General features: G+C 41.9%; 1 protein-coding gene across 4 annotated transcripts in view; it reads right to left on the bottom strand.

The window, feature by feature from the left end:
- acly (ATP citrate lyase) overlaps positions 1–12,121 on the bottom strand; it is a 44,633-nt gene that overhangs the window by 19,864 nt on the left and 12,648 nt on the right. For all 4 annotated transcript variants that reach the window (XM_012971671.3, XM_012971673.3, XM_012971672.3 and 1 more), the window contains 6 exon segments: positions 10,637–10,699; positions 9,096–9,286; positions 6,409–6,488; positions 6,157–6,287; positions 2,738–2,856; positions 957–1,093 (listed from right to left, as the gene is read on the bottom strand). In XM_012971671.3, the coding sequence (XP_012827125.1) occupies positions 957–1,093; positions 2,738–2,856; positions 6,157–6,287; positions 6,409–6,488; positions 9,096–9,286; positions 10,637–10,699 (721 nt within the window).

Genomic DNA, 12,121 nt, shown 5'->3' with positions numbered 1-12,121 from the left:
GATACTGTAGATAGATAGATAGCCAATAGGATTGTTCTGCCCCCAATAAGGGGTAATTATATCTTAGTTGGGATCAAGTACAGGTACTGTTTTATTATTACAGAGAAAAGGGAATCATTTAACCATTAAATAAACCCAATAGGGCTGTTCTGCCCCCAATAAGGGGTAATTATATCTTTAGTTGGGATCAAGTCAGGTACTGTTTATTATTACAGAGAAAAAGTGGAATCATTTTAACCATGAAATAAACCCAATGGGCTGTTCTGCCCCAATAAGGGTTAATTATATCTTAGTTATGGGATCAAGTACAGGTACGATTTTATTATTACAGAGAAAAGGGAATATTTAAACCATTAAATAAACCCAATAGGCTGTTCTGCCCCAATAAGGGTAATATATCTTAGTTGGGATCAAGTTACAGGTACTGTTTTATTATTACAGAGAAAAGGGAATCATTTAACCATGAAATAAACCCAATAGGGCTGTTCTGCCCCAATAAGGGGTAATTATATCTTAGTTGGGATCAAGTACAGGTACTGTTTTATTATTACAGAGAAAAGGGAATCATTTAACCATGAAATAAACCCAATAGGGCTGTTCTGCCCCAATAAGGGGTAATTATATCTTAGTTGGGATCAAGTACAGGTACTGTTTTATTATTACAGAGAAAAGGGAATCATTTAACCATGAAATAAACCCAATAGAGCTGTTCTGCCCCAATAAGGGGTAATTATATCTTAGTTGGGATCAAGTACAGGTACTGTTTTATTATTATAGAGACAAAGGAAATCATTTAATAAATGTGAATTATTTGATTAAAAAGGAGTCTATGGGTGATGGCCCTTCCGTAAACTGGGGCTTTTTGTATATAATGGGTTTCCGGATAATGGATCCTATATCTGTATAATGATCACACGATAGATACGTGTACGTGTAGGTCAATGTAAAATACTCACCATCTGGGTGTTTCTCTCTCGTCATAAGGGACAAGATGGTCTTGGCATAGTCATAGGTCTGCTGCTCACTCGGGGCACCGGAATACTCTCCGTAATTGGCCAGTTCGTCCACCCCTCCCAGGTCACAGATGGTGTCACTGGTAAATATAAATGAATAAATGATACAAATGATGAACAGAAAAGGGTAAGGTTTTTGCTAAGATTAGATTGCTAAGGTAAGCAAAACCCTAGCAACCAGTTGCCAATATCCCAAATGGAAGCTCTGCTGAACAAAAAAGCTAAATAACTGAAAAACCACAAAAAAGAAAATTAAACCCAACTGCACATTTTGTTTTAGAATATTACGGTCTATGTCATACTAAAACTTCGTTCAAAGTTGAACTATCCCGTTAACCCAGAGTTAGATTGATTGGAATAAGATTTTTAGATGTTATGCTATGCCTTAGCTTATTCCATTCTTCTTATCTCCCTGCCCTATATGGCCCCCTATTCTCCTGCTGAGTACTATTCCGACTATATCTGCCACTAGGAGGCGTATGGATATATATTAGCAGTACGGAACTATTTCTGAGCTAATTTTTGACCTGTTGGATGCTAAAACCTACCTAACCTGCTTTTTGAAAGGCTATAGGTTTCTCTAGGTTGGCAGAATCCATTAGCTCTTACTGCATAATGTATGTGGGGATATTGTTCTATGAAGTTGCTGTACCGGTACAAGGATGCCCTGTGTATGGTATTTAGTCTGCTGACAGCGGCAGTTAAAAAGTCCCTGCCACCATTGATAACATTAAATAAAAAGTACCCTGAGTGACAAACATGGAGCAGCGAAAGGCTGAACCCTACCTCTGCCTGTTTCTCCGCCTGCTAAAATATGGGCCGGTTTCTCTACCAGCAAATTCTATTAACCCCAAGCAGAGCAGTAGTAGCAAAATAGACAACATAAAGCTCCCATAATATCAGGCAGTTGATTCCTTTATTTATGAGGAGCACTATTAATATAGACTGAGATCATATTTAGCATCTGGTATTTGTAAAGGAGTTCATGTGGAAAACGGAGATAAGGGGTTAAAATGAAAAGGCAATTAATCTGAGAGGAGAGACCATGTTGTGAATGAGGGAAGTCACACAATGATCACATGTGGCAAAACACACAAACCAGTGCCACAAAAGACTGTGTGTAATTCCAGAAAAATCATTTGCCCCCTCCCCAACCTGGGGTAGAAGGTAAGTGATTACAGTCACTGGGGGGGGATAGGGGTAACATTTTGGAACCCCTCCAGTGATAGTAACTTTCCTTCTCCCTTAAAGTATGCCTAGAACTAGATCATTGAGAAGTATAATCCTTTCTTCATAGCATTATAAGTCTGGCCATGCAGGTAGGAGTCATTGGGGTGTGTTTACTAAGAATGGAGATATGTATCACCGGTGATGTTGTCTGTAGCAACCAATTAGATCTTTGCTTTGATTTCTAACTTGTGGGTGACTGTTTAAATCTTATTGCTGAATGGTTGCTATGGGCAACATCACCGGAGATATTTATCTCCAATCTTAGTAAACACGCCCCATTGTCTGATATGTGAGTAGATTTGTCCTTTATTCACAATGAGACGATACCATCAAACCTAATATATAGTAACATACAAACAATACTGGAAGCTCTACCTCTTTATTATATTCTCATCACTTACAACTGCATCTTTAACCCTTTGCCGCAAAGAGCAAACCGTACTTTATAAACGATGTGCAATAAATAACCTGGGCGGCCCCCATTGGTCACCAACCTGTACACGACAGAAGCTCCTCCCCCTGCCACCATGGTCCAGATCCTACCCCGTGGGTTGAGGATAGTAAGTTTCAGGCTGGCACCACTCTTGGCATCCAGATCAGCTATGTAGGCCTCCTGTGAGGGAAGGAGACAGGAGAATGAGCAGAAGTGCATAACAGGGAGAAGGCAAATGGCGGTTACACAGTGATGGAAAGGCCAATAAAAGGGTCACAGTAACACTAATCATCACTGTAACCTTTTCAAAAATTTTTTTTTTTTTTTACTATAAATAGTTTTGTACTGAAAACGCCATCACTTATACAGGCATAGGAACCACTGCAATAAGGGAATAAATACACATTTAAGGCTTAGAGACACGAGGCATTATAGTAAAGGCTTAACTATAGAGGCAGCAGATCCTACCACTGCGTGGGGGGGGGGGGCAAGGCATATAGGCAGGAAGGTGGGGCACTGACTGGCAGTTTCAGAAAAAATAAATCTTATTCCCAAGGGTCAAGGTTGGGCCATGAAATTATTTTGGTATAAGGGTGCTAGCATCTTCTAGTTAATGGGGGGTTCACCTTTGGGTTAACTTTTAGTATGTTATAGAATGGCCAATTCTAAGCAACTTTTCCATTGGTCATTATTCATTATTTATAGTTTCTGAATTATATCCAGGGTCAGACTGGGGTGGGGGGGGGGGGGTTGCAGGGCCCACCAGGGCTCCCGCCCCAAGGGCCCTGCAGGGGTCCCCCTCCCCTGAACACACATAAGTTTAACGCGTCAGGGGAGGAATGGCCAGGTAGGGGAGCACTGGCAAGGATCGGGTCCAGTCCGACCCTGATTATATCCCCGTCTCCTTGCAATTTTAAAATGAGGGTCACTGACCCCGGCAGCCAAAAACTATTGCTCTGTGAGGCTTTCAGTAAGTCTTTCATTCAAATCACTTCCTGGCTGCTAAGGTAATTTGGACCCTAGCAACCAGAAAGCTGCTGAAACTTCAAACTGGAAAGCTGCTGAACAAACCCAACGATTAAAAACTACAAATAATAAAGAATAAAGACCAACTGCAAACTGTACATCGTACTAAAAGTTAACTCAAAAGGTGATTAACCCCTTTAAGCCAGTGGTTAATATCTCTGCCAAACTGTATAGTCTTTCATGGTCGGTAGTGATGTGCCGGTTGACAAAAAGGTGACCCAGACTTGACTGTAGCCACCTGTATTTATTGACCCCCAGGGTCGGACTGGGCCGTTGGGAAAAATCCCGGTGGGCCCCGGCAGCCCAGACCCGTCCCTTACCTGCGCTCCCCCTGCCCGACTGCTCCTCCCCTGACGCGTTAAATGTACGCGCTCGGGGGAGGACGTTGGGTGGGGGGCCCGGTGCGAGCCCCGGTGGGCCCTTCACCCCCCAGTCCGACCCTGTTGACCCCCATCTCTGAGTGGGCAGACACGTGCCTATAAATACAGACTGCCAGAGGCGGAGCATAGCAAGGTTGTGGGTGGGGCAGGCAGAAGGAACAAATTGGTCCAAACCCATCCGCAATACGCAGTTCATGTATGGATGTCGGCCCGAATCTGCCCGACCCTGTATTACTATTGGTCTGCTTTGTATTTGTGCAAACAGAACAAAGTTCGGAAATGCACTTTCCTGAAGGAAGGAGTTAAATTGATTTTACAAATCCACAAGCAGGAAAGAATGTGCCGTTTAATTAATGATCCCTCTCAACCAGCAACATTCTGGCCCCGCTGATAAATGGTACAAACAGAATAAACGATGGAAGCGCAGGATTTCTGTGCCAACTGATTGCTCTCTATCTGACGGATGAGCAAGACTGGCAGCTCGCTTATAAACCCAATATAATGCGGAATTTGTCTCTCACTGTAACAGCCGGGAATCACCTTGAGACAACCCTGAGAAGAGAACTCTCCGGGGGATACAAGTGGTTAGCGTGATTTATTTAAACACCAAAACTGATTAAGGACGCGGCAAGGCCGAGGGATACGCGGAGTGCTGGCAGCTGTGCAGGATCTGAGCTCTTAATGTAATGAATGTGCAGCTCTGTGGAATTATTTTGAATGGGAGGGAGGGAGATGATGGAGGCCGGATCAATGGTTTCCCATTAACTCTTCTGCAGCACACGGTGTTCCTGGCACCGGGATCAAGAACACCAAATGTGACTGCAGATATAAATCACAGGGCTCATTGCTTCTGAAACAAGATTGAAGATTCAAGATTGAAAGCAACAATGTTGCAGTTTGCAGCTCATCTCCAGCCAAGACTTGCAGACTTCGACTGGGCCGGCAGGGCCCACTGGGTTTTTCCCACCGACCCAGTCCAACCCTGGCCTTGTACATAAGATTAAAGAAATACTTTTGTGGGAAAACATGTTTGTTACAAACCCATCAGTTAATAGAGCTTCTCCAGCAGAATCCTGCATTGTAATCTGTTCATTTCCCAGGGTGATAAGTGATAAACTTCAGTCACACTTTACTGCTGCGCTGCAAGTTGGAGTGATATCCCCCCCCCCGTCACCCCCAGCAGCCAATCAGCAGAACAAAGGGAAGGGAGCAAGATAGCAGCTCCCAGTAGGTATCAGAATAGCACTCAATAGTAAGAAATCCAAGTCTGGCTTGGGACTCCTCCAGTTACATGGGAGTAGGAGAAACAATAGGTTAGCTGAAAGCAGTTCTAATGTGTAGCGCCGGCTGAAAGCTCAGACTCAGGCACAAGGCACTGAGATGGCGCCTACACACCAATATTACAGCTACAAATACATTTGTTGGTTGAAGAATAAAAGGTTAAATGGCAGAGGGAATTATTTGCTGTGTACCAGTGACATTTAGAAATAAAAAGTACCCCATAAATATCATGGCAGTATCCCTTTAAGTGCTCAGCCCCAGCAGGGGGGGTGTGTCCCTGGGGTAGCAGCCAGTCCAACCCTGTACAATGCTTTGCAGCAACTGGAGTCTTGGCTGGGGAGAGCCAACTACCCATACAGTGTGTAATAGTATAAGTAGTCAGGACAAGCGGCAGAGGGAATAGTAAAACAGATGCTGCTTTTAATAGTTGGTACAATTTCAAGTGGACATTCCACCTTTAAGTTAACTTTTAGTTCGATGGAGAGAGTAATATTATGAGACAATTTGCAATTGGTCTTCATCCTTTATTATTTGTAGTTTTGTAATTACTTCAGTTTTTGTTCAGGAGCTCTCCAGTTTAGAGTTTCAGCAGCTACTTGGTTGCTAGGGTCCAAACTACCTTAGCAACCAGGGAGTAATTTGAATAAGAGACTCGTATATAAATAGTAGAGGGCCTAAATAGAAAGATAAGTAATAAAAGTAACAATAACAATAAAACTGGAGCCTCACAGAGCAATAGCTTTTTGGCTGCCGGGGTCAGTGACCCCCATTTGGAAGCAAATGATTCTCTCACCTCAGGATAAGCTTCTCTGCCGAACGGTGGTGGGAATTCCACGTCGCCCCATTTGGCTTTGCATATATAGTCAGCCGTAGCGTCGATCTTGGCCGCCATGTCCAACACGTACACTCCATCCTTTGTAACAACTTTAAGAACAGAGGAAAGAAGAAATGTTAGGAGGGAAAAGGCAAAACAATAATTTGTATTTAACAATAAACGGCCACGGACAAAAGCTGCGGGTCCTAAATGGCACCTGGTATCACTTACCTAGTGGGTTTATCTCTAGGTAGGTAAAGTACAGGTCTTCATACAGGTTAAAGAGGCCAGTGATGAAGCTGGCGAGGACCCTGCGCAGATTGCAATAGGATAGTCAGTATGGAACTCACACACAATCCAAAACCCATCACTTTACATAAATGTGAATCCCAAACTAGACTTTACACAGCCTTATACTCAAGGGCAACTAAACAGCAACAGAAACAAAGGCTGCATTAACTCTTTCTATAGCACAGGGTAGCTGGGACTATTCCCATAGCCAATGGCACTATGGTATATAATGTAATTATATATATATATATATATATATATATGTGGATTTGTAATAATCTGGTTTGGAACGGTTCCCTAAGCCCCGCCCCCTGTTCCCTAAGCCCCGCCCCCTGTTCCCCTGCTGATCTGGCTGACTACTTTGTGACTCAAATAAACTGTAACAGTAGTCGCCTGTCCCTCAGCCTGCCTTCAGCCTGCCTCCTCCCAATCCCACAATTCCCTGCTGCACACGTGATGTCAATAAGGAAAGGAACATCCCAGTGCAATGCATTGTGGGTTATGTAGTTCCTGCATGCTGTCTGTAAGCTGAGGGGAAGTTGTTACAATGTGTAACATCAGTGTTTTAGTCCCTCCTCCCCTGCCAGGATTACAAATGATGCAGAAAGAGAAGAACAGTTTTGCAGCTGGATTTCAGCATATAAAAATGGTATTTATTCCTACTGTTTGAAGGAACAGATTATAGGGATAGGGATATTAGGGGTTTCTGTGTTGTGTGGGTTTTTTTTTTTTTAACAAATTTTAGTTCCGAAGCTGGAGCTCCCCTTTAAAGTTACCAAAGTCGGCTTCTTGCCGTCCCCGGCTAAGTGATGACTTAGGCAAGATTTTAATTTTGCTTAAGGCAGAAACACTGGGCGGAATGTTGCTGTTTGGGGGAAGCAGCACTGACTTATTATTACCCTCATTTGTAATGCTTAGTTGCCCTTTACATTTACACAATAACAGACAATATAAAACATATATAATACACACACTGAGGGAAAACATGTTACATCCCTGTCACACAAAGAGATAAAATGAACAATAATAACCGTAAAAGAAGAGGCCAAACCATTAGAGCTCTACAAACAGCACTTCTAGTTACTCAGTGCCAGGTCACCGTGCTACTTTCTGTCATTTCATAATGCACTGCTGTTTGCACAAAAACCTAAGTAAAATAAAGGCCTGAAGGGCCATCTAGTTCAAATGGGGATGGGGATTTATTGCTTATAGAGCAACAGTAAATAGACAGGTCAGCTGAGTGGCGCACAAAGAGCTGATGAGTTAATAGAAAAAATGCATTACTTGATATTTACTGTATATTTGTATAATAGGGAAGTATAAGCTATGCAGGCAGCGGAACAAGATAGATATGTATGTAGAGCTATAGGATCTGTTATCTGGAAATTCATTATCCAGCCAGTACCTGTACTTGATCCCAACTAAGATATAATTACCCCTTATTGGGGGCAGAACAGCCCTATTGGGTTTATTTCATGGTTAAATGATTCCCTTTTCTCTGTAATAATAAAACAGTACCTGTACTTGATCCCAACTAAGATATAATTACCCCTTATTGGGGGCAGAACAGCCCTATTGGGTTTATTTCATGGTTAAATGATTCCCTTTTCTCTGTAATAATAAAACAGTACCTGTACTTGATCCCAACTAAGATATAATTACCCCTTATTGGGGCAGAACAGCCCTATTGGGTTTATTTCATGGTTAAATGATTCCCTTTTCTCTGTAATAATAAAACAGTACCTGTACTTGATCCCAACTAAGATATAATTACCCCTTATTGGGGCAGAACAGCCCTATTGGGTTTATTTCATGGTTAAATGATTCCCTTTTCTCTGTAATAATAAAACAGTACCTGTACTTGATCCCAACTAAGATATAATTACCCCTTATTGGGGCAGAACAGCCCTATTGGGTTTATTTCATGGTTAAATGATTCCCTTTTCTTTTTTTTTTTTTTTTTAACAATTCTTTTATTGAGCATCACAGAAAGGAAAGTTTGTACATTTGTAAACATGTAGTTACATTGCATTGCCCAGTTTTACATTAAATAAAGAAAATATAAGAAATAATAAAGAATTTATATAAATCAAATTAACAAATTAACAATGATGGTGTCAGTTTTTCCCTCTATTTCTGAGTTTTTCTCTCTCATGTGTTCATACCTAGTCTATTTAGGAGGAGTTTCACAGGTATAGTAAGTATATATCATCCAATTCTAATGATTCCCTTTTCTCTGTAATAATAAAACAGTACCTGTACTTGATCCCAACTAAGATATAATTACCCCTTATTGGGGCAGAACAGCCCTATTGGGTTTATTTCATGGTTAAATGATTCCCTTTTCTCTGTAATAATAAAACAGTACCTGTACTTGATCCCAACTAAGATATAATTACCCCTTATTGGGGCAGAACAGCCCTATTGGGTTTATTTCATGTTTATTTTCAGTAGAGCATATTACATCCCAGCATTGGGCAAGGAAAGGCAGGTATAAGCACTTTGCTGCAGCAATACAAGCCCCGGTACCTCTCAATGGGCGGAGCTTGCTGGGATAACAGGAAGTAGCACTATCCTATCAGTGGTGGAGCTTACAATATGGGTGACTTGACCCATCCAGAACTTACTCTTGTTTGTCTTGGGCCACATGGATCAGAAGGCGGGACTTGACTTCTTTCTCTGTCAAACGTTCTCCTACACCAACCAGCAGCTTTTGGGCTTTGGAGTCCACATCACCCACATCTACGCCCCCCTCATGGTGGAACAGCACATAATCTCCTTCTCGGGCTGCATAGATACAGACATAGAACTCCTCCTCCTGCGGGGGGTAAAAAATAATAGTTATGGTGGGTTGAGTAAGCATTCCTTCCATACTGGCCTCGGGTATCGGTAAAATCACAGCAAAACTACAAATGGGCAATCTACATTACATAATGGGGTTATGTAATAAAAGGCACTAAGTTTGCCCAGGAGCAGTAACCCATAGCAACCAATCAGCAGGTAGCATTTACTGGTCACCTCTTTAAAAGCAAGCATCTTATTGGTTGCTATGGGTTACTGCTCCTGGGCAAACTTATTGCCTTTTATTACATAGCATACACAAATATGGGTCTATTAAGTCCTGTTTTCAGAGGCATAACAAATAGCAGACTCAGCAGCTTCTCTGTTCAGTGAGAGAACAGGGGGCCCAATAGGGCTTCTATAACCTCTGGTCACGCCCACTTTATTAGGCATTATTATGAGAGTGGTACTGACCAAATGTTTCCATATAGAGGGTCGTTATTCACTATACTGCTTTTCTGTCATTCAAAGATATCAACTGAGCCCTTGAGTAGTCTGGGGGGGTATTATTGCAATGGTATTCTGGGGGGGGGGGAAGGGGGGCATTAAAAATCTTTTTTAAAGCTGTGTATTATTGGAATGGTATTCTGCATTGTGCCTTCTATTGATAATAGCATGTAAAACCCAAAAAGCAATGAACTGTGCATACCCAACTATTTTTTTCTTTTGTTTATCTATTTTTTGTTAATGTTTGTTTTAAAAGCAGTAAAAAAAAAAAATCTTTTAAAGGGTCAGATCCGACCAGATGGCTTCCAATCGGACGCTCCAAGAGCAAGGGAACTGCCATTATGACAACAAATGAAGACATATTACCCAGGATTAGCATCATTTGATGGCTCTTATCATTACCCAAAAGTAATAAGGAGAGCCATTTCCCAGCTCCTGTTTGCTCACGTTGTACAAGCAATATGTCCTGTACTCGACAAACATCACACGTTCACATTAGCAAAGACAGAAATAAGCATCAGCAAATGAAACAGCTTTGGTGTAAGGTGGAGAACTTTCCCTTGGTCTCTCCTTTCGCCGTTTCAGTAGCCACTGTTACAGACTGATCTACACTAGGGTATTTTTACACATAGTCTGCAAACCCCAGCACAGACCAAACAGAAAAACACTAGTGCAGGCAAAAAAAACAGCTACGTTTTAGCACTGGATATTTAATCAAATCCTAAAATGAATGGTTCTGTGCTTTCTTAGGGCTCTTGCTTCATGACAGGAAAGGCCCTGCTACTGCTAGTTGAGCAGAGAATATTTAACGCCTAATCACTTATTATAGGGGTATCTTCTTCGGATGAAACATACTCCAAAATATTTCGATGGGCCTCACCTGCTTATGGGGGACAAACGGTTCAATCAGGAAATTCTTCAGTATCCCCTTGGCTTTAGCAATCTGAGTTGGAAAAAAAAATAAAGAAAACAAAACATCGTTAATACAATCCCGAACAACACATATAAGTAATCAGCTCTTGCCTTGACCTATCTTTGTTTTACTATACATTTATAGGGACTGATGGTTTTCCAGACAAGCTGCAGCTGTATGTACATTGCATATAGCATAGCAAAGCCTACATTCTACACTCAGGTGACCTCCTCACTAAAGGTATCCGCATCAGAGAAGGTCACATCAGGCAATGTAATTATCTATGTGGCCCTGGATGAAAAGAAAATAACATGATATAAAGCAGTAATCCCCAACCAGTGGTTCGTGAGCAACATGTTGCTCACCAACCCCTTGGATTTTGCTCCCAGTTGCCTCAAAGTAGGGGCTTATTTTTACATTTCTGGCTGGGAGCCATAGGCATAGTGTTGATTGCATAAAACCCAGTGTAAAGCCAACCAAAGCCGTCTATAGGCTGCCAGTCCACATAGTGGGTACCAAATAGCTAATTATAGCTCTTATTTTCACCCCAGGAACTTTTTCCTTATGCTTGTGTTTCTCCCCAACACTTTTTCCATTTGAATGTGGCTCACGGGTATAAAAGGTTGGGGATCCCTGATATAAAGCATAAGGTAATTAGAAAATAATGGAATATAATGGCAAACCCTGAAATCCTTGATTGCATTCCCATTTTGTTCTCTGGAGCAGGATTAAATCAGATTTCACTAACATGTTTTCCCTAAATACAGAGATGAACTAGTGCTTTGTTCACAGGTTACAGTCTGGGGACCATAAACAGGCAGAAATCACATTCATATAACCACACAGGCTCACTGTCTTTTTTACCCTGGGCAAATTCTGTTGCTTTCTTCTATGCAGCATTGACAGAACTCGCCTGTACCTAAGCTCTAAAAGAGCCACAAAATGAGCATCTTTCATCACTTCAGTCTGTTTGAAATGCTGTCCTAGACACACTGTTCAGCTGCCGCTATGCAAACCCCTTAGCTTACTATAAAAAATAATCACCGAATGTTGCCAACAACCTTATGTGTCCCCAATACTTTAAACTGGAGACTTTTGTAAAGCTGCCACACTTACCATACGCATACAATCCTGACTAATGTCTGGGTACTATGGATATTGCTGGGTTGCCAATACACCATGTTGGCCAGGGCATGGCTCACTGAAAGATTAGGATGTTAAAAGGATCCACAGCTTATGCTGGCCATACACACTAAGATCCGCTCACTAAGCGAGCGGATCTTCTCCCGATATCCCCACCTACAAGTGGGTGATATCGGGCTAATTCACTCGTTTGGCCCTGGGGCCCAAAGATTGAATTAGAACGACGGTAATGGGTGCATTTAGTCGATCAGACTAAATTTTTAAACCCGCCCGATCGATATCTGGGCAATTTCAGGCCAGATATCGGTC

The sequence above is a fragment of the Xenopus tropicalis genome, chromosome 10 (genome assembly GCF_000004195.4).
Source record: "Xenopus tropicalis strain Nigerian chromosome 10, UCB_Xtro_10.0, whole genome shotgun sequence".
Classification (NCBI taxonomy): Eukaryota; Metazoa; Chordata; class Amphibia; order Anura; family Pipidae; genus Xenopus; species Xenopus tropicalis.
This window is presented reverse-complemented; position numbering and strand designations above follow the sequence as displayed.